Consider the following 27,872-nt stretch of genomic DNA (forward strand, 5'->3'; position numbering starts at 1 on the left):
TGGACCCGCTGAGGTTTGTAGCTAGAAAGTCTTAACCTGCAGCCCTTTATGAGATCTGTGAGGCATCTGAAGAGAGCCTGGGTATGGGGGGAGGAGATGGAGGGAATTCGTCCTGTGAAATTTCTGAAGCCCATGGAAAGTGAGAACCCTGAGTGAGCCTCTCACATTGGGCCCCCCGTCCCTCAGAGCCTAAGGCTCGTCTGTTTCCCCGCCCCCCCATACGTCATCACTGGCCTCTCCTGACCTCTGACAAGACTTGTTAGAATCTGAAGACCCTAATTTGTGTTGTATTTTGACTCAGCAGGGTAGGGGCTAGGAGAACTGAGTCTTGCTGGTAGGTGGGTGGATCTCAGAAGCCTCCAAAGAGCCATCTCAGGCCTGTTGCGAAGGTCCTACAGCTTCCTCTACATTGTAGACAAGGCTCCTGCTGCCAGCTCTTCTGTTGTTGTTGTCTAACCTTGGTCAGAGTGGTCTTGTGGCAAAAATATGGCAGCTTCTGACACTGTCTGCACAAGTACTCTGACTACTGCCACTACTGCTGGAACTGAACTGGTGGTAGAAGAACAGGCCTTTTTTTTTTGCAAATAGCTTAGTGTAAAATACATGTGGCTTTTTTGTGGCAAATACAGCCTTCATTCCGAATATCTGGTGCTTCTAAGTCCCTCCTGGAGGGGCGAGGTTCACTTCAATCAATGGGTGATGGTATGTGCCTGCACATCTAACTTCACCTTCAAAAATGTGTTCATATATTGGAAAATGGTCCCTTTTTCTCAGGGATGCCACCTATCATAGGCATATCCTTCTTATTCAAACCTGCTTGTGTGGCTTCTTCAATACTAGTCAGAAAATCTATGGCTGGGGTGTGGCTTTTTGACACTGTTAAGTGAAGACATCTGTGGTGCAAGAAACAGGTTTCCAAGAGTGTAACTGTGGTAGCAAAGCCCATTAAAATGAATGCTGCTGTTTCACATTCAGTGTAACACATTCCTCCCAAGCTTTACAGTAATTCTTTTCATCTCTGAAGACTGCAACTCTGTCTTCATTTTTGTCAAATGATGTCTTTAAGTCCATAAACTTCCTCAGAACTGGGATTTGTATTTGTTAGGCTTGTCTACACTTACCAGGGGATCAACCAGTGGCCATCGATGCATCGGTGGTCGATTTAGCGGGATAGTGGAGACCGATGTAGATCACTCTCCCCTCGACTCCTGTCCCCCACCGGATCGAGAAGAGTAGGGGGAGTCGATGGGAGAGCATCTCCTATCGACATAGCATAGTGTGGACCCCATGGTAAGTAGATCTAAGCTACATTGATTTGAGTTATGCTATTCGTGTAACTCAAATTGCGTAGCTTAGATCAAATTTCCCCTGCAGTGTAGACAAGGCCTTAGACTCACTTTTTTGTTTGTAACGTGTTTATAACTGAAAATGTTGGTGTTAGATAATAATATTTACAAGTATATTGACTAAAATAACGTTGCAAAGGATTTATGTCATTCTAAAGACAATTTGTATACCAAACCAAGTCAGATTTTTTTGATAAAAATTAAGTCATTTTAGACAAATTGACATTTGAAATTGGGTATATATAGATTCTGGTATGGCCTAACAGATTTTGCTTTTGTAAGAGAAAAATGCCTACATTTATACTTTACTTTATTCTGTCTGCTGCACATGGAAATGACTGTGATGATAATTCTCTAGCATATAAAATTGTAATGGACAAGCCACTAACCACAACTGCTTTAATGCTAGCGATGCACGTTTTTAGCAGCTTAATGTGTTTTGTACATGGACAACGCTCTTAATGATTGTGACCAATCAATAAAAATCAAGTTTTGTCTGGGTCTCTGTCAGCTGTTTCCACTGACCAGGGCTTCCAGCTGTACAGAGATAGAGGTCGATACAGTAGACCACATACTTTAAATTTGAAGGAACCATTTTACCAGTTCTTGTTGCGTATTAACTTCAAGGCCCAATCCAAAGCCTACTGAAGTTAATGGAAAGATTCCAGTTGACTTTAATGGGCTTTGCATCAGGTCCCTTGACAGCAAAACAGTGCTTGGAATTTTTCTGCCTTGGTCCCCAGAAGCCACAGACTGTTTTTTGCTCGTCTTTTGGTGAGGTCATTGATATAACCTTGCTTAAGGGAGATCCCCAAGAAGGGGGGCGAGGAGATACTTGTCTCCCTACTTTAGTGTAGGGGTAGTCGATAGGCGTACTGTGGGCCAAAATCTGGACTGCCAGATGCTTTTGAATGGACTGCAAAATCCTTTTATTTACTGATTTTTATCATTATTTTTATTACAGTTCGATTAGTTGTTTCTCTGGAGTCTGGATCTTGACTATACCTTGACCAAGAAATTTGGACCTTGATGATAAAATAATTGACTACCCCTGCTAGCGCATAGTCCCATTTGCCCCCCAGCCGTTTTCCCTTGGCAGAAATTTCTGCTGAACAAGGGTACCTCTGTAGTCTCTGGAGGACAACATTTTCTATTCCAGCCTCAGTGGAAATGCACTTGGGCTTGTGGTGTCTGGAGAGTAAGAATCTCAAGGCGTGATAGAATCATAGAATATTAGGGTTGGAAGAGACCTCAGGAGGTCTAGTCCAATCCCCTGCTCAAAGCAGGACCAAGACCAACTAAATCATCCCAGCCAGGGCTTTGATAGCCTGGAGTTTTGTCTCTTTCTACCACATGTGTACAGTCTTGTGGGGCAAAAAGTGGAAGTCTTGACCTTTTACCATTGGGTGTAAGAGGCTGGCTTTAGAGCAGTTAATTTAAGGGAAAGGTAAGTTTATGGCTGAACTGCCTCAGCAGGAAGGAGCTAAATAGGGAAATGGATTTAAAACCATAAGGCATCCTAGTTAATGAGTCAGAGGTGCTGACTTGTGAACTCTCTTGAATGAAGGGTTAGACGAGACACTGAGGGTTTGATTTTTCTGGAAGCAGCTGCTATGCTGAATAAATGATCTGAACTAAAACATAAGGTAAGATATTTGCATGCAGTCAATTATTAATTCAGAATTCAGCATAGTTAGCATATTAAAAAGAAGATTACACTAGGTATGTTCATATGTTAATGGTCACTTATTAGGCATGTGAGAGAGAGCATGAACAGCAAACAGGATGTTAACTAGAAGGAAGTAAAGAGAAAAATGTGGGGTTTTGATTGGTCTTACTGAACAGGAATAAACTGGAATTCAAAGTTGGTGTGCTACATTGTTCTCAATGGGGATTTCACTTGCTCTGTGGGTCCAATTTCCCCCATCTTAAACCAAACAGTAGTATGGAACACAATGGAGGCAGTATTTTTACCAGTTTGTTAGAACTAGTGAATCCTAATTTTATTTAAATTGGAAAGCTCTTTGGTGCTCACATTACTGTTACTTTAATTGGTAATGAGTAAGGTCCTACTTGAATCGTGGGATGATTGTCAAATAATTGTGACTGAGTTGCGGACAAGACATGGAAAATCCCAGAAAAGTAATAAAGAACCTTTATTATTTGTGGTAATTTGGAAGAGCTGACAGTGTGAGCCCCTGCCACTGGCCCCCTGGGGCTGACAGCAAGAGCTCCTGCTGTCAGAATTGCAGGGGAAGTCTAATATTGCGGCATCAACTATTTCCGCAAAATTGTAAATTCAGTAGGGCCTTAGTAATGAGGTGTGCCATTTTACTCCAGTGCAACAGAATCTGATTTGAAGCAGAATGTTTAATTTGAAGTCTTCAGAATTTTCTTGAATTCAGCTGTAGGGCATCAGCAGAAAGGTTAATGGGGAAGTATCTTGGTGACAGGTTTTCATTGGATATTTTAATGTATATGTGCTGCTTATTATGTATTAAAAGCACAAACAAAACCATAGAGTCAAAAGAAGTAAATGTAAACTAAGGAGAGCATTCTGTTTAAATATACCAGCACTACTGCTAATTAAAATAAATGATTGTTTACTTTGAAGTAAGTATATGTAATAAATAAGTTCCTTCATTAAATTCAATTTCAGTTTCTTACTTTGCGGTGCATTTTTTAACAGTCAAGTCCCTGAAGGAAACAGCAAACTGAAATGTCACAAGAATGTAGTGGAGCAAATAGCATGATGCCGCTGCCATTGTGATTTCCATGGCTGCTAATCTAAGAATTGGCATCCCCTTTCACTCAGATTGAGCTAGGATGAGCTGTAGCTGAGGCTATGCCCTTCCATTTTCTAAAGATCCATTTATAAGTCCAGTTCCAGCCACCCACCTGCAAAAAAAATCTTTCCAAGGACCTCCAGCAGAGAGATGTGAGGAGTTGATATGTTTTTAATATTAGAATTAGGGCTGTCGATTTAATAGCAGTTAACTCACATGATTAACTCAAAAATTAATCGTGATTAATTGTACTGTTAAACAATAGAATACAAATTGAAATTTATTAAAGATTTTTGGATGTTTTTCTACATTTTCAAATATATTGATTTCTATTACAACACAGAATACCAAGTGAACAGTGCTCACTTTATATTATTCTTTTTAATTGCACTGTAAAAATGACAAAAGAAATAGTATTTTTCAATTCACCTAATACAAGTACTGTAGTGCAATCCCTTTATTGTAAAGGTGTAATTTACAAATGTAGATTTTGATTTGTTACATAACTGCACTCAAAAGCAAAACAATGTAAAACTTTAGAGCCTACAAGTCCATGCAGTCCTACTTCTTGTTCCGCCATTTGCTAAGACAAACAAGTTTGTTTACATTTACGGGAGATAATGCTGCCCGTAAAGTAGAAATGCAAAGTAAGGCTGAGGAAGTTTTGAAATTTGTGTGTGGATTCATTGAACAGTTTTGCCAAAATCTGTGCAAAGCTTAACCTAGTGGCTTTCACACAGCATGTTTTGCTACTAGCATTCTGGACACACTGAATGGAAGACAGTTGTGGTTTGCGATAACAGAAACAAGGTAATGCCATTGATTAGAAGGATGGACAAAGGATTTTGTGAAGTGACGCAAATGGCATATGTGCTAGAACAAAACACAGTTGTAAATTATCATTGTTGCACATAAAACTAGAGAAATAATTACATTAATACAACTCTTATTTCTTATTTTATAGCCCAAAACATGGGTCACTCCATACTGTAGTTGTAATTATGGGAAATGCAACTGGCTTGTCACTTTTCAACCTCTGTCTCTCCCAATATCTTTGATATCAGTGTTTATCAGAGTTTTGAAAGCTGAGCCTCCTTCAGGAAATGTTACTGAAGTCTTGAAAAATTCTTAGACCTGAAGAAGAGCGCTGAGTAAGCTCTAAAGCATGTCTTGTTCACCAACAGAAGTTGGTTCTAGGTCATCTTCCTTGTCTCTAATAACCTGGGACCAGCATGACTACAACACAACTTCAAACAAGATTTTACTATGAGTTTTAAATTGAAGAAGGTCACCAGAAAATTCAAGAGCAAGGGAATTCTCCTATAAACTGGATGATCCATATGAAATGAAGACTAATTTTTTTACAAGTTTATTTCATTGAAATTTTATTACAGAATGTAGAAACTAAAAGAGATTCCATTTCCTATATCTATTATAAAATAATAAACTGTAATGCCATAGACTGGATATGCATACATGCCAAACAGAAATAGAAAGCTCTGTGTGTGTGTGTAAAATATAATATGTTACTTCTCCTCTTCCCTCTCCCCCTGCATTTCTCAGTTGTGCTATGGAAGTAGTCAGACTTATGGAATCCAGCAGTAAGTCCATTTCCTTTTTAAGAGATGAATATGCAGTGGGTAATTAGAGGATTTTGTAATAATGTGGGTTACATGTTATCCACTTGGACTTGATTAGTAAAACTAGACCCCTGTTCATGAATTCTAATGTTTCAAGGATCACAGATGAGTAGGGCCCTACCAAATTTCATGGCCATAAGGTTTTAAAAAATTGTAAATTTAATGATTTCTGTTATTTCAATCTGAAATTTCACGGTGTTGTGGTTGTAGGGATCCTGACCCAAAGGGGAGTTGCGGGGGTTCTCAGAGTTATTGGGGGGGGGCGGATGTGGTACTGCTACCCTTACTTCTGTGCTGCTGCTGCTGGCGGCAGTACTGCCTTCAGAGCTGGGCAGCTGGAGAGTGGTGGCTGCTGGCCAGGAGCTCGGCTTTGAAGGCAGAGCCGCTGCCAGCCGCAGCGCAGAAGTAGGGATGGCCTGGTAGGGTATTGCCACCCTTACTTCTGCACCGCTGCCTGTGGAGCTGGGCCCTCAGTCAGCAGCCGCCGCTCCGGCTGCCCACCTCTGAAGGCAGCAGCGCAGAAGGAAGGATGGCATGGTTTGGTATCGCCACCCTTACTTCTGTGCTGCTGCTGGCGGGGCGCTGCCTTCAGAGCTGGGCACTTGACTGCCAGCTGCTGCTCTCCGGCCGACCAGCTCAGGAGGCAACACAGAAGTAAGGGTGGCAATACCGCTACCCCACTGTACCTCCCTTTTGGGCCAGGACCTCCAATTTGAGAAACGCTAGTCTCCCCCGTGAAATCTGTATAGTATAGATGTAAAAGCACACGAGACCAGATTTCATGGGAGAAGACCAGATTTCACAGTCCGTGACACGTTTTTAGTGGCCGTGAATTAGGGAGGGCCCTACAGATGAGTATATCAAATGTGACATATTTGTAACCTAAATACTGAGGCAAGTATTTGTAGGTCTCCCGTGAAGAAGCCTGTGTAAAATAATCCTCCAGGTTTTCAGAGAAAAATACGTTTTCAGTTCTTTCTTCCTAAAGATTTGATACAATTTCCTTTAATCACTGATTTTTAATAGAGATAAATAGAAATCATTCCATAGTTGGCATGATATATGAACTTTAATCATTTACAGAGAATCCCAGTCTTCCCAATCAACTCTTCTCGACAGGTTTCTTTTTTGTTAAAATTACACCATCTCATAAATGTGCATTAGGGAAGTTCATGATTGTTTTAGTGCCCTTATGAAGCATCATGCTTTTTTCATTTTTCTGACAAACTAGAAATTTAATATGCAGGCACATCTTTCACCTTGTCTTTGGCTTGTGGTGGGTAGGATTATTTTTACTGGCTAATCAAATTACTAAAACAAGTCATGAAAACGTTCTGCTTTCCGTAGTTTGAACTGGCATGGCTATACTAATTAACTCTTGACTACAATACATATACAGTTAACACAGACATTATCAGTGTTGCTGAACTGTTCAGATCATAATCATGAATATTTTAGATGTATAATTTTCAAAGTTAAACTGTGCTTTAACCTTAAGGAAGGGATGGATTTGTTTATTGCAGTGGTTTCTGGCTGAGTAAGGGCTTGTCTAGAAGGAGCTGGCAGTACAGAGGCATGTGATATCACTATCACACTAAAGGCATGTGATATGTAACATGTTGTAATATGTAGAGCTCTAATTGCCCTGTGGAAAACCTGCTGGTGCTCTCTAAACAGTATTTAGCTCATGTTAACGACATACACAGACTGGGTAGCTTTTAGAGGGCACCAACAGGGTCGTATCTGGGCTGGTAGGGTGCAGCTCCTTAGAGTGCTTTACAAATCACAACCGCTGGTGCACTTTAGAGTGCAGTGTAGACAAGACCTAAGAGATGTTACTGAGCCTTAAAATTAACTTTTATGTTCTAAATACTTGGATCTGAAATAACATACTTGACCATTTCAGATCTTCGATTAAGAAACTATGTTAAACTGAGTGGTTACCATCCATTTGCCTCCTGGTACCTTATTAACTACAAGCCTCTCATCTTTACTAATAATTAGCAAGTAGATTTTTCCTTTTGACTTTTCAATTTGATTTCTGTAAAATTTGCAGTTATACCATGAAAGCCTTTACAGGTAGCTGTTTTTCAACCAGACTGAGATTTCCTGTAGAACACGAATGGAAAACCCTTCCCTGTAAAATCACATCCTCTAGTCTCTTAATCCAAGACTTTCTCATCTTCATCTTTTTTTTTTTATATGCTATGATATTCTTTTGTTTAGAACTAACTCTGCAGATAATAGAATGATGGTAACTTCTTGAAATGAAAGAAGTCTCTGGCTTTTACAGTGTTTTATACAGAAGGCTGGTATTCACTATGGGGAGATTGACACTGCTGCAATCAATGCAGAAGGGATCGATTTAGGGGGTCTAGCGAAGACACTAAATTGACAGCAGAGTGCTCTACAGTACTCCAGTTCTCCGAAAAGAGTAAGGGAAGTCAACCGGAGAGCGCCTCCAGTCAATGCAGCACAGTGAAGACACCAGGGTAAGTCGACCTAAGCTACATCGACTCCAGCTATGACAGGTTTCAGAGTAGCAGCCGTGTTAGTCTGTTGTTCACATAACTGGAGGAGCATAACTTTGGTCGACTTACCCCCGTAGTGAAGACAAGCCCTGATCTTGATGATAATCAAGAAGACTTTGAAATAATATTTTGTGTGTGTGTGTGTGCGTGTGTAGTGGTGGAAGGAGGAGGTGTGTGAAGTCTGTGGTTGGCTTTAGTAGTGTTAAGGAGATGTCTGCTGACTCTTGCTGACTTTTGAACAGAGATAATGATTGAGTGATGAAATGATCAAATCCTGGTTATTTTAAAAGTTAAATTCTAGGATTGTAGCCTTCTGAAGTATTCTCCTTCATCCCAGCCCCAAACTGATCATGTCACCTTTTAGGTTTTACAACTGTTTTTTTTTCTCTCCTTTGTCTGAGAACATTAGAGTGAAAATACATTTTAGTATGCAGCCACTGGTGATTCATATTTTCTTAGATTCCAAGGCCAGAGGGACTATTGTGATCATCTAATGCAGTGGTTCTCAAACTTTTTTTTTCACGGACCACTTGAAAATTGCTGAGGCTCTCGGTGGACCACTTAATGATCTTTCCAAATGTTGTTTGTACCGTTAACTAACTGTTGTAAAGTGCTTTGGATAAAAGTGCTATATAAAAAAACCCTTAATAATAATTACCTTTTTTTGTTCTACAAATAAAAGCACACAACTTGCATTTTAATATCAGTAGCCTTACTTTTCTAATGTGATGGATGTGCCCTCTTTCCCCTGCTGTGGCAGCCCCCGAGCTGGGGCTGGGAAGAAGAGGAGGTCTCTCCCCTGCCACAGCAGCCACAGGGCTGAGGCTGGGAAGGAGGGCCTTTTCTCCCCAACAACCGCAGCTCTGGAGCTGGGGAAAGTTGTCTATTTATCTGGCCGCCGCAGCCCTTCACGTCCCAAATTCCCCCCACCCTCTCTCCTCACCCCACTGCTCTCTCCCACCAACCCCCTATTCCCCACAAGGCCACCACCTCACCTTACATGTGCATCTTCTCCAGGGTCCTGGCTCCACTAATTAGGTGAGTGGCCCTTCATTCTCTTGTGTGCGGCCACCCAGGCGCACACCTTAGAGGGAACTATCCGTGGACCGCCTGAATGGAGCTCACGGACCGCTGGTCATCCACGGTCTACGTTTTTGAGAATGTCTGACCTCCAGTATAACACAGGCCATAGAACTTCGCCACAATAATTCCTAGAGCAGATCTTTTAGAAAAACATCCAAACTTGATTTAAAAATTATAAGTGATGAGAATCCACTGTGACTCCTGATAATCTGTTCCAATGGTTACTTACCCTTACCATTAAAAATGTGTGGCTTATTTCCATTTTGTTTGTCTATCTTTGGCTTCCAGCCATTGGATCATATTACATCTTTCTCTGCTAGATTGAATAGCCCATTATTAAGTATTTGTTCCCCATGGAGATATTTGTACTCAAATAACCCTTTAACCTTCTCTTTGTTAAGATAACTAGAGTGAGCTCCTTGAGTCTGTCACTATAAGGCATACGTTCTAATGCCGTCACCATTTTCGTAGCTCTTTGAACCCTCTCCAATTTATCAACATCCTTCTTGAATTGTGGGCATCTGAACCGGACATATTCTTTCAGCTGTGGTCTCACCAGTGTCAAATACAGAGGTAAAATAAACTCATTCTTCCTACTTGAGATTCCCCTGTTTATGCATCCCAGGGTCATATTAGCTCTTTTGGCCACAGCGTCACTTTGGGAGCTCATATTCAGCTGATTGTCCACCACAGCCTCCAAATCCTTTTTCTGAGTCACTCTTTCCCAGAATAGAGTCCCCTATTCTGTAGACATGGCCTATATTCTTTGTTCCTCGATATATACATTTCCACTTAGTTGTATTAAAATGCATATTGTTTGCTTGTGCTCTGTTTACCAAATGATGTAGATCGCTCTGAATCAGTGACCTGTCCTTTTCATTATTTACCACTCCCCCAATTTTTGTCTTATCTGCAAATTTTGTCAGTGATGATTTTATGTTGTCTTCAAGATCATTGATAAATATGTAAAATTGTGTAAGGCCCAAAAGCAAACCCTGTGGGACCCCACTGGAAACACACCTATTCAGCAATGATACCCCGAGTAGAAATACATTTTGAGACCTATCAGTTAGCCAGTTTTTAATCTATTTATTTAATGTGGCCTTGTTAATTTAATATCATTCTAGTTTTTTAGTCAAAATGTCATATGTGTACCCAGTCAAATGCCTTACTCATGTCTAAGAACATTACATCAGCACTATTACCTTTATCAACCAAACTTGTTGTCAAACTAGAAAATATCAAGTTAGTTTTACAAGATCTATTTTTCATAAACCCATGTTGATTTGCATTAATTATGTTACTCTCCTTTAATAATCAAGGCCCATATTAGCTCCTCCATGTCTTGCCGGGGATCGCTATTAGGCCTATAATTACTCTGGTCATCCCGTTTACCTTTTTTAAAAATTGGAACGTTAGCTTTCTTGCAATCTTCTGGATCTTACCAAGTGCCCCAAGACTTATTGAAAATCAGCATTAATGCTCCAATGAGCTGCTCAGCCAGCTCTTTAAAAACTCTTGGATGCAAGTTATCAGGGTGTCACATCACTTTCATTTTACTGCTGCTTAAAAAGTTTGTGCCTTACCATGGCACTTTGCTGGCAAGGAAAGGTAATCTATTAATAGGGACCTAAATAACAGGAAGGTGAAATACACAAGATACTGATCAGTTTCAGTGATGTTCAGACGTTATTGTACACACTGAAGGCAGTGTGGTCTAGCAAATAGCACACTAATCTGGGATTTGGAACCCCTAGGTTTGGTTCTTTTCTCTGCCACTCACCTACTGGGTGATCTCTCTGTGACTCAGTTCCCCATCTGTAAAATGGGATTAATGATATTGAATTCCTTTGTAAAACACTTTGAAGATCTAGTAATGAAAAGTACTATGTGAGAGCTAGGTATTGTTGTTTGTTAAACTTTTGGGCCTCAGTTATAAGAATCTTGTCAATTTACCCTGCTTGGATAAACTATGTGAAACAACAAACACCAAAGTGATCTGGAGGCAGACTCAAAAATGGTAAGGGGTGCATGGTGGGGAGATTATTTGGAAATCTCTTCCTTCATCCTAAAGCAAAAGTTGGATCAGAAAAGCTACTAACTGTAGCAGCTTAGAGCAGTGTTTCCCAAACTTGTTCTGCCGCTTGTTCAGGGAAAGCCCCTGGCGGGCCGGCCCGGTTTGTTTACCTGCCATGTCCACAGGTTCTGCTGATTGTGGCTCCCACTGGCTGCGGTTCGCTGCTCCAGGCCAATGGGGGCTGTGGGAAGTGGCAGCTGGTACGTCCCTCAGCCCGTGCCACTTCCTGCAGCCCCCATTGGCCTGCAGCGGCGAACCGCAGCCAGTGGGAGCTGCAGTTGGCCGAACCTGTGGATGCGGCAGGTAAACAAACCAGCCCGGCCTGTCCCTGCACAAGCGGTGGAAGAAGATTGGGAAACACTGGCTTAGAGGATCACATAGGTCTGTTTTCATAACAGCCAAGTTTTTTTTTACTTTCCTGTACTGCTCCACAGAATAGAAATGAGCATGTGATGCAAGTTGTACCTTTACATGAATGCAAGTGAGCTTGAGGGCAGTGAAAACCTCCATTTGTATTTGTATATGAAAAACTTGGTTGTCTGAATCATAGCAACTGCCATATCATGAGTACATGAGTCAACCCCTAAATGTGAGGGCTGGGTGGAGGTGAGGGTGGGAGAATCATGCATGCCTGATAGTGCAAATGTCTGATGTGATTCATAGATTGATATTAAGGTCAGAAGGGGCCATTATGATCATCTAGTCTGACCTCTTGCACAATGCAGGCCACAGAACCTAATCCACCCACTCCTACGATAAACCTCTCACCTATGTGATGTGATGGAAAGGACAGTTGTGAGGGGCAGAAGGAAGGCTATGTTCGGCTTTTTGCTACAGTGCTGGCCCAGAACTTTTATGGGAGATCTTTCTTCCATTTTGGGCTCACCACTTGGTGTGTCTGCTTAATTTTTCAACCTCCTAATACTTAGAGTGCTGCTCAACACAGATGCTTAGATCCATCTGTACTCCCTGCTGGAAGGTAATACCCTCTGATGCTGATGTTCGACATCTGTTTCCATTGTATTCTTGCCAGAGTTTGCCTTCAGTTAGTAACATTGTGGTTAATGTATCTGCTGATTCTTTCATTTCAAACAACTGATTTGTCTCCTGTCACATGGTTTCACTGCACAATCAGCATCTTGAGGGTGATTTCAGCTTTGAAGAAGTTCAGTACTGAGTTACTTAAGGAGACAAGTTCTAGACAGAAGGATGTTTATAGAACATATGGCAGTCTCTGAAAGCACTGGTTTATAAGGCATTTAGAAATTCTTGGGGGTTCACATGGTATCTGAATGTAAGATGCATATATATAAATGGCCAAACACAAACTTTCAGATATTTAAAGTTTTATGTAAATATCCTATTAATATAAAATGACATCATTACAGGAAAAATAATTTAAAAATGAGGGAATTTCTAAATAAAGCTCCACAGGCCATCTTTAACTGTGCCCCAGTGAATAGTTATGATATAACAACTTTAAGGTTTTTTGTTGTGGTTGTTGACTCATTCATTCATTCATTCATTCATTCATATATATATATATATATATATATATATATATATCAAATAGAGTCTACACAACATCACATGTGACTCCCTTCAGCAATTACACAGGCATTGGGGGAGGGGGGTGGTATTAATTTTTGTTCGTCATTTGTACTCTGTTAACACCTAGATGCTTCAAGTAGACGGGGGGGCCCAGGGTACCAAGCATTGTAAAGACATATTGGGCTTGCCCACAGTAGGATAAGAAATGTATTTTTAAAATGTGTTTGCTAACACATTTTAGCTAGCACATTTTAAGTGTCTTGTGTAGTCCAGGTAAACTGTATTTTAGAAACTTCGGTGGAAGCTTGGGTTCACCTCTATCGTACCAGCTAACATATATTAAAATATGCCTTATCCTGTCTACAGAAGTGTTTAAAAAGTGTTAATTTAAATAGAGCTGGTTGAAAATTTTCAGAGTTTTTTTTAATAAAAAGGGGCCAAAGTTTTATGAAAACTTTCCCCATTTTTGATCAGCTGAAGTTAAAACATGTTTGTTACCCAGTGTGTGTTAACTACATATGTCTTTTATCCTAGTCTAGACAAGCTGACAGTGAATTCAATCCCTGCCCCAAAGAGTTTTCAATTTAAAACCTCTCATGTCTTGCGTTCGTTGTGTGTTGAATTACTCAAGAGATTTTTGTTTTAATCTCCCAAATCTCTGTGCATAGACTAGCAGAAATTATTGATTCCAGTTCATTTGAACTGTTACCACCTTGGATTGAAATTTCAATAATTAATAACAATGTTCTCCTCCTATTTCCAGGTGCCTACTGATGGAAACGCTGGCTTGTTGGCAGAGCCTCAAATTGCCATGTTTTGTGGCAAACTCAATATGCATATGAATGTTCAGAATGGAAAATGGGAATCTGACCCCTCAGGGACCAAGACCTGCATTGGCACAAAAGAAGGGATTCTGCAGTATTGCCAGGAAGTAAGTTCCTAGTTTAACAGATAATTTAATGGGTTTTTTTCAGGCACGTAAATAGAACTTTTGCTTAAGTGTTGAATCCACTAGGATCTTACTCTTCGCTGCTCCATTGCCTTGCCCTTTCATCTAGTTTTCATCTCTCGAAAGCCTGTCAACCCTGCTCCAAGCAGTGGCTGAAGAGGCTATTTGAGAGTAAAGTAAGTCAATCCTCCTCCTCTTACTAAGTGCATTCCCTGTACAATGAACTAATTGTTTGCAAAGCTCTTTGAAGATTAAAAATGCTGAAGAAGTACTGTTTATTAATATTAATATCAGAGCTCCTGCTAGGCATATTTTGAGGGATTGAGTTCTGATAACCTTAATGACATTGGAGCACTCCACAAATATACATCAGGTCAACCCACAGCTATTTGTTTCTGTGGCACAATGAATCATTTGAGGATTTTTTAGTAGAAAGCTTGCACTGCAAATGAAGTCACAACAAATGATTTGGTGTTTGAGAGCAGAAACTTATTGTCCACTCGCTCAAGTCCTGTGAACAGATTGTGTATCTAATTTTGTTTTGTCCCCATGCTGTGATAATATGATAACCTTGCACCAGTGTGTGACAAGTGGAAGAGAAAATGTGGTTTTCATGTCATGAAAGAAAAGAGCACAGCTTGAGCTGCTGTTTTAATCCCTCTGCCTTCTCATCCAGACTTCCTTTTTTTTTAAACACAGGCCACTGCCTTCCAAAAAGAAAATATTTCAGAGCTTACCCCCTAAATGTCACTCTAATTCTTGCAAAAATCCCTCTCTAAAAAGCAAAATAGTTCAGTATTTGAATTTTCTTCAGTGCCCTGATCCATATCTACCTACCAGTCAGGTGTCCTTTGTACTCCGTGCAGTGATTTTTCTTGTCATGTATTTTTTTTATTGTGGCTTTTGGGTCACATATATAATTCTGTAAGGTGTTTGGGTTTGGGATTTTTTTTCTTGCAAATGTAATGCCTTGGCAGCAACAATGATTTTTCGCTCCTAGTGCTCTCTTCTGTACCAAAATCCATATTAAAATGATTCATGAAATTTGTTTAGGCAAACAGATACGAAGCCCATGCTTTTCAAAGCCAAATCATTCATGATGCCTTGGCTTTGAAAAGCATGGGCTTCGTATCTGTTTTCAAAAGGCATCTTTTAGTCTTTTGTTGGCTTCCTTGGGACTTGTATGTAACCAGTTTTTATATATAATGAAACTAGGAAAAGAAATTAAAAAATAAGGAAACAAAAGTCAGACAATGGAACTATATCTTGATATTGCCCACTGGGATAAAAGTCAGTGAAAGTATTAAGACTTAAAAAAATAAACAAAAAACATAACTTTTTTTAAAGCAGATAACAGAAGTAATACAATTAGGAAATTTCAAGGCATAACCCTATAGTGGCCTGATGTTCTAGTTATGCATGCTAAAAGAGCTAATGAAAGGATTAAAAATAAAAAAATGGAAAGTGTAAGATAATAAGAATGAAAATAAACTGAATTTTGATGTCCAGCATGGTAAAATATGTCCAAGGAAATTTTTAATTAAAAACAACTAGAAGTCAAACTTAAAGGGGGAAAAAATTATCCAGAAATGCGTATTTCTCCTGGAGAACAGAATTACACCAGACAGTAATGGATAACAAAATGTAGCCTTTGTGCTTAGTGTCTGGAGAAACAGGGGGCCATGCTATGCTGTATGTTTCAGAATCCTGTGTGTATTACTTGCTACCCCTATCGTATGCCGCATAAGAGGTAAATTTAAATCCAGAGTGCCCTCATGGCTAGCATTCTGGTCCCAGGGACTAGGTAATTGGACTGTAAGAACTCAGCTCTCAGGAGTAGTGGGGATGCCAACTAGAAAATTTACATCCTGAGTGTGTGTGTAGAGATCCCAGGCAGAGCAGTGCCTGGACCCTGTTCAGATTCTGGAGGCTTAATTAAGTATTTGGATCCTCTAACAGCAGTCTGGTGAGTGTCTAAAAGTGCGGGTTCAACTAGATCTAAGACAAGGCCATAAATTAAACCCCAGGCTTCTGCTGCTGCTGGATACTAAGTAACACTTCAGTACTTTAATTTTTAGATCGTATTTCATGTCTGACACCGTCCAAACTTGCCTGTGAATGTTTTGGGAGGGTACCCTATAATGACCAGGAGTAGGCTGAATTAGAAGCTGCTTCTCTGCTGAGAATCTCAATTGTGAGAGGGAGATTGTTTTACAGTGGCCCTGGCCATTATCACAGCACTATTGTGCTGGGTGAGGCACAAATACATAGTGAGAAGTAGTTTCTGTCCCAAGGAGCTTGCAGTCTAAATAGACAGACAAAAGGTGGGTGGGGGAAGAGAAAGGTGAAGTGACTTGCCCAGGTTGTTGCAGCAGATCAGTGGTTTAGCCAAGAATAGAACCCTGGTCTCCTTTGCTCCAGACTGGTGTCTTATCCACAGGACTATGTTACCTCATTATCCTCCTATCCTAAGTCCCCTCTGGCTCCAGCAGTGGTAGACTGATTATGGGAGGCAGCTGGTGGTTCCCTTGTCTCATATGAGCATGGTGATGGTAGGGATAATAAATGCATGCCACTTAAAGGGGAAGCAAGGGTTCTGCTGACACTTGAGAAAATAGTGGAGGGGAATATAAGCCCTGCCTTCTGCTAAAGTGGGGCAAGTTAGGCTTTCCATTTGTCTCCAAGAAGTCATCTGCTGGCTGTTCTACCCCGTTCCACTTCTTTCCTTATAAAGTGGCAGACTATAACCTGCTAGTGGAGGAAGGATGAGCAGGGGAGAAGGAAAAGCACCAGGCCGAGTCACTGAGATACTGTCCATGACCTAGACCTGCAACAGAGAGGAAGGTTTCATATAGCTCTGCTACCCTCAGTGTTGTATACTACCCTGGGAGCTGACAGGTGCATGGGTGCAAGTCTTGGGGTGGGAGGCCAACGTATTCTTTACAATTTTTAGAGCTGGTCCAAAGTTTTAAAATATTTTTTTTAATCAAAGTGTAGCTACTTTTTTTTTTTTTTTAAAAACTTGACAAATACAATGAAAATTTTTCAAAAAATAATGAAATTTATCAACAGTTCTCAAAATTTTTATTAAAAACATTGAGCAAATGATTATAGTTGATAAAATGGAAACTAACAGTTTACTAGAAAACCAACTCAGTCTAGTGAAAAGAGAAATGGGAAGCTCAGATAAAAGAATTGATATAACAGAAAATCTGAAGAGATGTGATAGTAAATATAGAAATGTAAGCTAGACTCACTGTTCAGCTCCTGTCTAGAAGCCCTGATTTCCTGACACTCCAATACTCTTTGTTTCCCCGAGGAGGAGACTTATAGGTGAGATTCTCTTTCTTTTGTCCCTTTTCCTTCTGCTGATTAAAGAGCAAGACACTACTGCAAATCAGACACGGGAATTGGGCACACTTTCAGTTTTCCTGTTAGCAGGGAAGCAATAAAGCATTAAGGCTGAGATGTGGTACATTTTACACATAAACTGTGCGCCAACTAATAATATTATCTCCGTTCAGAGTCCTTTTGCCAAATGAAACCACCTCCTTTTTTCTTTCTGTTGCCCATGCTTCTCTCCTACCTAATGAACTGATGCTACTTTTGGGGTGTGTCTTCCACCAGTGTAGAGGGAGATTAATTCTACCTTCTTTGTCAATCAGACGGGTGGTAACCAGTCTTGGATATACTGTTTGTGGTCAGTTCCATCTTCTCTTGGCATACAGACAGCTTCCCCAGATGTTCCTCCTGCCTCATTATGAGCAGCGGATCCTGGTACCTCTCTGCTGAGGCACCATCTTTCTTCCAGGTCTCAGGAGAGATTTGGAGTGACATAATGCAGATGAGGACAAAGAAAATTTCCTCATGGAGAAAGCTGTCCCTCAGGTGTTGCTCCCCTGAAATCTTCAGAAGCAGGTCTGTTCTGCCCATGCTCCCTCTTCCTTTCTGCTCATGCTGTGATCTTGCTGTGGTAGCTCCAGGCCCAAGCATGAATGTGAGTGGCTAAAATCTAGATGAACACGCTCTACTAAAGTAGGTCACCAAAGGTTCAGTGGAACAGCTTACAAGCCCTTCTAGATACCCAAGAAGGTAACTTACAAAGAAAACGCCGGTGTCAGGCAGGAGTTTGCAAGATTACATGTTGAAAGTAGGGCTCCCTCCTCTCCTTGTCTCCTCATCTAGGAGTGGGTGCTGGGATCAAGGGGGCCTGTGTTGCCTTCCTATTTTCCTTTATAAAGGAATCTTTTGGTTTCTCCTCCAAAAGAACTTCTCAAAAGCTCTCCACCTCCTCAGCGGGTGGGCTTCCTGGCCCCATCTTTCATTGTCTTCTCTGACCCAGGAGCAGGAAAAAAAATCTCATCCTTCATTTTCCTCCTGTTAGATACGGAGTGCCCTGGAGAGGACGAGTTAGTGGGTTGGTCCAGATAAGAGTCTGTCTTCAGTCCCTTCTGCTACCTATTTTCTATTCTTTACACAACTCGAGGAGGATCACCCCAGAACAATGTTACTTGTTCTCCCACATAACAAAATCTCTTCTCTCTCAGGTAGAACAAGAGTCTTCAGAGGATGAGATGGGGAGATCACTAGTTGCCTCCTAGGCAAAATCAGCTATCTGTTTGTTGGGCAGGTGGTGACAGTGGCTGTGCCTATCCTTTTTCAATACCTACCTTGCCCAAAACCTCTTCAGGCTCTGCAGATGGATACCAGCATCCATAGTTTCTAGCTGTGCAATCAAAAAAAGGGCTGGGGGCTTCCCATTTTAAGCTCCCAGACCTCCCTCTGAAGACTGATTTGTTCCTTCATGACCACCTGGATGGGAAGGTGGAAGGGGCTGCTAATTGCCCATTTGAACTGCGGGACATTCAGCTTGCTTCTTGAAGCCTTGCCTCCTACACCTCTTAAGCAACCGTCTAGCAGTTCACAGGACCCAAGAAGACAAAGCTGTCTATCTCCGTACGAAGGAACCACTTGGAATGCCTCATGGCTGTCCGTGAAAGAAGGTGTGGGGGCAGGAAGCACCTTAAAAACCCCCAAAAGACTCAAGAATAGAGAGGACACTGGGGAAGGGAATTGCATTCAGGTGTGTGTGTGTGTTTTCTCCATAGATTTGTAATTCTAGTATGCTTTTTAAGAGTAAAGTAAGATGTGGTTACACGTGTGTTTTAAGAAACTTCTTTGTGAGGCTTGTGTGCTTTGTTTAAACAGAATCTTGAGTGCCCATGAGGGTGGACCTCTAGAGAGGGCTTGCCTTAATTATGAGGGGGGCTGGAAAGGTCAGCACTGGTGTCAGGGATGAGGGAAGTTGGACTTGCAGGGTCCTACATCTCAAGGAAGGGGTCCCAGACAGGGAATCTGAACCCTGAAGCTTGCCTAAGAGGCCAGAACCAGAGACAGTATAGATTGCTAGACACTGTGCAGAACCAGGTGGCTTGAGAGCCTGTGGGATCGCAAGACTGGTAATTGTGTACTAGAGGAGACTCAGCAAGGGCTGTAACACGTATGCCCTAAGTTTGGCAGGAGGGTGCATCATGGCAGGAATGAGAGTTTAGGTTGACTTTGGCATCTAGACATAAAGGTGGCAGGAGGGAAGAGGGTGGGGGTTGCAGAGGCAGAAAGAGGAATTAAAGCAACAAGGAAGTGTACACCTCTTTCTAAAGATGTTGATTTTTCTGTCTTATCTTTTTAGAGTGTGAGCTTTTAGGGACTGTTGGGGTTTTTTTATATTTGGGCAGCACTTACAGTTCGGTAACACCTTAAACGTGCTAAGATTCCTATTTATGAGGAAATGGAAGATGCTTGGATGATAAGTAAAGTCAATTAAACTGTGTTAATTTTTCTATGCCATTTCAACACACAGAGAACTACAGTACATTGTGCAGGTTTGAGAGTGGAGAGAGATGTCGTTCTCTTATCTCTTTTGGGGCAGTGTAGCATAAGATACCACATTTCTTTGAGAGTTAGCAGAGAAAGCAGGTTTCAGAATAGCAGACATGTTCGTCTGTATTCGCAAAAAGAAAACGAGTACTTGTGGCACCTTAGAGACTAATAAATTTATCTGAGCATAAGCTTTCGTGAGCTACAGCTCACTTCATCGGATGCATTTAGTGGAAAAATACAGTGGGGAGATTTGAAAGCTGGTTACTCTTCCCATATCAATGATTTATTTCAGAGTTTTTACTTTTCTTGCATCTTGGTAGAATGAGACACATTTGCAGAAGTGTAAATAGTTAGTTACATCTGTTGTCAGTAAACAATTTATCTGCTACAAATCATTTCCTCACTGCCATATAACAGCTCCCCTTATTGGGTATGGGTCTCATCTGCAGTTAATCTGCAAATCAGTAGAACAGTACTGTATCAAAATGAATTAATTGTAAGATGGATGGTAATACCTGTACAAGTGCCAGAATAGTTAATGTTGTGGACATAGAAACTGCCATATTAAATGGGGTTGTTAGTTCCTCTAGTCCTGTCTCTGACAGCATACAGGACCAGTAGCTTCATAGGAATGCTCAAAAAAATCCTGCAGTAAGTAGTTATGGAATAACCTGTCCACAGGGAAAGCTTCTTCTTAAACTCCATTAATTAAAGTTTGGCTTGAAGCATGAAGAGACAGCTGCTCCTTCATTGTGGAGTCAATTTAATGTCCGCATGTACAGATGTTGAAGATGGCAGCTGCCATATATTCACGCAGGGAGAGTTAATTTTGAGTGGGTTCTGTTCCTATGAAAAAGGATTTACTAGAAAAAGGATTCAGGCAGAACATTCATTTTACTTTACTAACAATATTGAAAATAGCTTCTGTACTGCATCTTATTTCCAGTAATTGCAATACATTATAAATTTAGCTCATAGGACTGAATTAATTTTGCTCTTTGTACTGAACTTGTTCATACTGTATTGTAAAGATGACATGCAGGGATGGTAACAGATAAATCCAGTTTTGTATAGGACATGATTTCATTCAATTAGTTCACGTTAGAATGCTCATTTTCATATTAAATTTTCTAATTAAATGTGCACCAAGTTGAGCAGAATGCAAAGTAATCTTTCTGAAAATTAGATTTTTCAAGAGCAAGCCACGAATTATAGTAAATTTCCTTTGGGTGGTCAAGTGCATAGTGGAGCATAGAACTGGGAATCGTGAGACCTGGGTTCTGCCCTTAGTCTTCAAATGCAGCTGACCTGCTGTGTGATCTTCAGCTTGCCTCTTAGGGCACATGAAGAAGGCCACCAGGTTCTATTAACTTTAATGGGAGTTGGAGTGCCCAGCGTTTCTTAAAGACCCTTAACTAGTCAGTTTACTCCTCTGTAAAATGGTGAGATTTGCCTGCCCTTTGTAAACCACTGAGATCCATGAAGGCAGTATGTAGATGTTGTCTATTCCTGCAGTAGTCCTCCTCAGAAAATCAATATTTACCAACTGTAACCGCACACTGCAATATCTTAGCATTATTTTCTTATATATTTGGAGCAGGAAATAACTGTATCGTCTTTGATGCCACTGGTATAGCTGTTGGTAAAATAATCACCTTTGTAAATGAAGATGTATTATATATTCAGTCCAACCTGCCTTCTCGGCATTTCTCATGCATCCTACCGCTGTACTGTTTAGATACCAAAACATAATTAAAACAACACAATTTCTTTTTTGAAAGGACTATATTCTCCACTTTTCTGTGTTTATAACATTCTTAAATGGTCTTAGGTTTGTTTCTGGAAAAAATAAGTGACCTACAAGTTCAAGCCAGATCCAGCACACCTCGAATTGAGTAGTAGTTCTTACTTGAAGAATGATGAGCCATTAACTGACAACTGTAGTCTTTAGGCTAGTATACATGTCCAGTCACTCATACAGAAACAGTGCTTCCATACCACCTTTTCCTTTGGTAAGGAACTAAAAGGACCATCAAACCTTTGCTCACCCTTTCCCTTGCTATTTATCTGCCATACCGAGGTAATCCTGCTGTGCTCATTGCTGTGGTAGCTAACATCTTCCAAAATTCTATAAATGAATATTAGTGGCCTCTTCGTTGTCCTCTCTTTTACACTCCCTATCCAGGGACAGGTAGAAATTGTATTCAAAATAGCCATACAGTTAAGAGGCAGCAGACATTCTTTTTTTGCTAAGTGTGAAATTGTGCACGTTTAAAGGAGGCAAAACTGATGCCTCAGATTTTTGCTGAGGAAAGCCACAGTCAACTGGAAAGTTAAGAGTAAACCTCTCATCCCTAGGTTTTTGGTAGGGCCAAACATCCATTTTAACAAATACCAATTTTAAAGACACATAACGTGTGAATTATTCCACAGGATATGCATAGTGCTTTTAAGTTTTGGAGTTTTGCATCTTAACAATCTCTTTGCATTTAAGGTTGATCTTAATCATTCTATATATAACTTACAGTAGAAAAGTGTGCATCTTTTGTCCCTGTGTAGTCGCTGGTTCACACAGGAAGTTAATCAATCTGCTGCAGCTGCTAGCAAGGGGACATGGGCTATGCCTACACTACAAGCGCTAAAGGTGCACAACTGCAGTTGTAATGTGCACACTTGCTAAAGCGACAGAAGTTTTGCTTGTCACTGTAGTAAATCCATCCCCTCAAGAGGCAGTAGGTAGGTTGATGGAAAAATTCTTCTGTTGACCTAGCAGTGTCTATACCAGGGCTTAGGTCACAGCTGTGAGCAATGTAGTTAGGTTGACCTAAATTTTAGAGGTAGATCAGGCCTGAATCCTTTAGTTCAAGCAGCTGAAGCTTATTCTTTCAGTTTTAAAGGTCTTGGGTTCAAACTCTGATCCAGTGATAAATTTATCCTAAGACAACGAAGAGACAATAACTTAGAAACCTTACTGCTTTAACTGTACTATTCTAAACTAAATCACACTCTTCTAGCCCAAAGGAACCTCAACATGTTCATGTTTCTGTGTGTGTGTGTGTAACCCATAATTTATACAGTTTCCAAACTGAGCAATTGACATAGCTCAGAAGGTACATTCAAAAAAAAAATCTTTGCTTTTTAAATAATAGCAGAACACTTTTGTGTTTGCTTTTCACATGCTCTCAATATTCCAACACTGTATTTCTCATTATAACTGTTTTGACAGTTGATGTAAGGGACTCATTTATGCAGGAGGTGAGACCGGAGATGATCACTGTAGTCCCTTCTGGACATAAAAATCTCTGGTACGCTTTCTGGAGGAGTAGTCACTAGTGTTTATAGCCAGTTAAACTGAATGTATGATTGTGTCCCCAGTGGAGTTGGTGGGGCTGGGAAACGAAGGAACACACACAAGAACTGATGTCCTAAATTCTTCTGGGACAATGAATAATTCCTCTCCATTTAGATTGCTACTTGGAAGATATTTGTAGTGTGGATCATGTTCTCTCTCCCCCAGTCATCTTTCTCAGTCTACATAAGTGCTAGTCTCTCCAGTTATTCTCATCGTATCTCTTATCTTACAACCCTTATACTACTTTTATTGCTTTATTAATTTACCTCTATCCTGAACTGAGTACTGTGATGGTTGGGTGGCATTATTACCTTTTCTGGTTTATATGGGATCTTACCAAATACATTAGTCGTTGGACCAAATGGATAGTGGGACTGAATGAGTAACCAGGCATTCACTGAATAAAACCAGCAAAAGATCAAAAGAATAATAACTCTTTATTGGAAGAGAATATTTATCATACATTAACTGCCAATGAAGTATGGTTCTGTGTGTCTATGCCTCACTGTATGCCAGTTGAGGCTCAAGTGTCCTTTAAGATTTATATCACTTTAACTCCACTTGCTAGTGACACATACCAAACTAAATATGAGTTTCCCTCTTTGTATGGTGTGAACATGGCTGAGAGAGTTCAGAGTGCACAACTAGGAATCTGAAGGGCCTGAGTTCCATTCCCATCACAGTGATATTGGGCACACTCATTTAACCTCTCCATCTCAGTGTCTCACTCGGTAAAAATGGGGGAGATGATTGCTAATCTCACATGGGTGTTGTGACCTTTAATTTTAAAGTGCTTTGTGATCTATTTGATGAAAGACCAAAGCCTGATCCATGAAGCAAAGGTCTAGTAAAATCTTGCCTGTGAGAAGCATGTAGAAGTTGGGGACAATTTTTCCCTGTCTTTCTTTCCACCATCCCGGAAAATGTACACCAACCCCAGCAAGTAGGGCCTGCAGCTAATACTGCAGATTGTAGGGAGAAGTTAAACACAATCAGGTGCTTCCCTTTCAAGCAGTTTTGAGGGAGAAAGGTTGTAGAGACATGCTAACTGCATTCTCTGAACTCCTGTGAACAGAACCAACTCAGCACCATGCTCTGCGGCCTTCAGGAAGCTGTGAAATTCCTTTGAGCAGGTTTGGTGATGCTTGTCCTCACTTTGTGGCAGAAATGGTGTTTTTGCTGTGTTTTGGACACTCCACACAAGGGCACAGGTTGGAATATATTTGTATAAGAAGATTCCAGGATTGTCACCTGACTGTGTGTCATTTTGAAGCCTGGAGTGTCTATGGAGTCAGTGTGAAGTGATGGAAACAGCTGAAAGCAAGGCTGAGAGTGCTTTCTGTTCATAATGTCACCAGTTTCAGTCATCACTGGAATTCCCAATCTGTTATAGTCCAATTTTTAAATTCTCAGCCATTTGACTTTATGAATTACACCTGTGTTGTGTACAGATACAGTAAGGCTTGTATCTGTTATGCCAAGAGTGCGTGACCATTCTGATATCAGAGATGACTCAACCAATCATTACCCTTACTCTGTAGCTAATTTGAATGCAACAGTTTCATTGGGTGTATGAGGGAGACTGCACAGACGGTGGATTCCTTGGCCCAACTGCCACAGTTCTTCAAAGCCACCCACGCAACAACACAGTTAGAACATTCAATAAACCCAAACACACATTGCCCCTCACAATAACAAACCCCCCTCATTCACCACCCCCACAAATCAACACAAGATCTTTCAGCACAACACACACATTCACCCACCCTCAGTCAGACATGCTATAAAACCATAATGTTGAGCAGCAAAGCTGTGGGTCATCACTAATAATAAATACATTGTAAATAATGTTCAAAATAACAGAAACTTGGGTCTTTCTAGTCTCTGTCCTGACTGGAATGGATCCTGCTGCATTGTCACAGTTCCAGTAATCCTTTCATTTAATTTCATTATTCATTCTTTTTGTTTTTTCGTATCCAGGACTACATACTGTATTTTTCTTCTTGGGGTCTTTTTTTCTTCCTTGGAGGATTTTACACCCCCATCTTCTGTGTCAAGATGACCTGTAGATGGACTATTAGCAATGAGGCCTCCCACACACTAGTATTACAAGCAGAAGAGTTATATTAGGTTCAAAGGGGATATTGGTCACATTAGTGGCAGGTCAGGAAAAGCTCCATAAATTGTAGCACTGCCTCTGTTGCATTACCACCTTTCCTTTTCAGGAGGGGAGAAGTTAATGTCCTTGCTGCTGTACCCTTTCCCCAGCTTCTTAGCTCTTGTGAGGGAGTGTACATCTGTAATATGCTAGATGATGTGTATGGTCATACCTCCCTCTAGTGACTGGCATCAGTAAGGGTACTGACAGCTTAGTTAAACTGGAAGGGGGTTGTAGTTTTGCTGCTGAAGGTTCCAGATGCAGACCCCATTGTGACCACGGGGTGCAGGAGATGTGTGCACACAATTATATTAGATATGTCTCCACTACTGTCTCAGCCTAGGGTATTTTTAAGTTCCCCTACTCCCCCATAAATAGTTCCATAGCTTGTCTGTGCTTTCCCAAGCAGTTGCAGAGTGAAATTCACACAATTCTTTTCAATTTCACTGCTGCCCACAGGGTTCTGAATAGCAGCAGAGAAACTGATGAGAGTTTTGTTCATTTCCCTCTGGTGCTGTTTAGGAAAGCGATCAGTAGCGGACCCTGGAGTGATCTGGCTGTAGGATCGGACACAACTACATAGGTTCATGTTCAGAAGCCTTCCTTCACAACTCCTAAGGGGGTTAGGCACACTTTGTATATCTTAAATTCTGCAGAAATCCATGGATTAGTGGGGAGGGAAGTGGGGGGACAGTAAGAGTGGAAACTAGGCTCAAAAATTCTGCTCTTCAGTTGAGTATAATCCCCCTCCTCTCCTCATCTCCCCCCAGAGTAAGTGCCTGCTGCTGCCCTGGAGCTCTGTAGAGTTCCAGAGAACTGCTAGGAGTTAGTTCATTCTCTTGCTGTGCTGCCATATGTGCCCCCTATAAACTCCCAGCTTGTTGATCCTTGTAGCTCCCTGCTGCTTCTATACCCCCTCTGCAGGGAGACGCTCCACCTTTTTCTCCCTTCCCGGCAGGCCTCAGGGATGGGTGACAAACGGATGTGTGAGAGAGGCAGATATGCATCTTGAGAGGTTACGCCTGACAGGAGGTATTAGGAATGAAGAGGAAAGAAAATACTGGGGGGTGAGGAGAGAAAGGCAACCTCTGTCAGATGTTCATTAAGCCCAGTACAAAATTACAGAGGGTGGGTGGGATCTAGATATAGTGCTAAGCATCCTTCCCCTCTCCACCCAGCTCCCAAGCTGTTAGGAAGATGGAGCGTGTTGGGTTTCTTACCAGAGCAGAGCCATTGGCCCCTCTGGGATTGGGAGGGAAAGGACTTCTGTCTTTCCTATTGGCCTGCTAGTCAGATGCCAAACTTTCTAACTGGTAGAGTTGGGTAGATTTTCAAGCCATTCCATTGTGTATTGTTCCCACTTGGTTTTATATCATCATTTTGTAATCTGTGCCATGACATTTTCATCTTGTTGGCATTTATCCAGTTTCTTAAGTAGCTCTATATTGAATGCCTTCCTGAAATCCAGATGCACTATATCTTTGTCCCCTTTATCTATGTAGTCAAGAATTACATAGATGATCTTCTAACATGTATTTTAATAAACCTGTGTTGTTTAGGCAATATTCTTTTTGATCTATTTGTATTTATACCATCATTGTGCTAAGCACAATGTCAGATTGTACCCAGAAATGTCAGAATACATGCCCAAATAATTTTCTTCTTTTTCTGTCTGCTGTTAAGATAAGTTTCATGTTTCCCTCTTTTTAAAGTCATGAGGTAAAATTCTAGCCTGCTGGAATTTTTGCTGTTGGTTTTAATGAGGCAAGGTTTTCGCATATGGAGTATGTTTCTGAAGATTCTTGTTAGAGATTCTTCCTTCAGTTCTTCTAAAACTCTTGGGTGCTGTTAGAGCCACTGCTCTGTTTCCAGTTTGTTCGTCACCGTGGCTCCAAAATTATTGTTATAAAGCATGGAATGGTATTGGCCTTTGAATGAATTTTGTCTAGAAAAAAATAATTTCCCTGCCCTGAGCTAAAACGGATAAGGACTTTAATATGCGCTTCTCTAGATATACCAGATACTGTGACAAATACAGCACACTGTTAAAATTAGCTTTTTTATTTTGCAGACCTTGACAATTATTGCCTGTATTGACATTTATATAGCAAATGTGTTCTGCAAGAAAAAGGTTCAGTAAAAATAGCAATGGTGCGACAATGAAAATAGCTTAAAACCACATACTTGTTCTTCTGGCCCCTCTGGGCCAGAAGAACAAGTCTCAAAAGAATCTCTTTTAAATCTCAAAAGAAGTAATGCTGATAGTCAAGACATACAAAGAAATATAAATTGTAATACTGTTTCTTTGCCATCGTAGTTTCTGTCTTTCAATAAATCTCCTCTTGATCAGGAAGGAATAGACCCCATTTTTGTCCTCTCCTGAATCTCTGACAACTTAACACTACTGAAGATGCTCAATCCGTTTTTCTTAAGGAGTAAGCTGTGGTGTTAAAAATGTATTATATTCTTGATGTATCATCTAGTGAAATGAAACTTGATTTAATCATTTTGGTTCACAT

General features: G+C 40.8%; 1 protein-coding gene across 4 annotated transcripts in view; it reads left to right on the forward strand.

The window, feature by feature from the left end:
* Positions 1 to 27,872, forward strand: part of APP (amyloid beta precursor protein) — a 295,526-nt gene that overhangs the window by 59,646 nt on the left and 208,008 nt on the right. For all 4 annotated transcript variants that reach the window (XM_073363102.2, XM_073363091.2, XM_073363122.2 and 1 more), the window contains exon 2: positions 13,778 to 13,945. In XM_073363102.2, coding sequence (XP_073219203.1) covers positions 13,778 to 13,945 — 168 coding nt within the window. The remainder of the gene's footprint in view (positions 1 to 13,777; positions 13,946 to 27,872) is intronic.

This window comes from Lepidochelys kempii, chromosome 1 (assembly GCF_965140285.1).
Source record: "Lepidochelys kempii isolate rLepKem1 chromosome 1, rLepKem1.hap1, whole genome shotgun sequence".
NCBI lineage: Eukaryota > Metazoa > Chordata > Testudines > Cheloniidae > Lepidochelys > Lepidochelys kempii.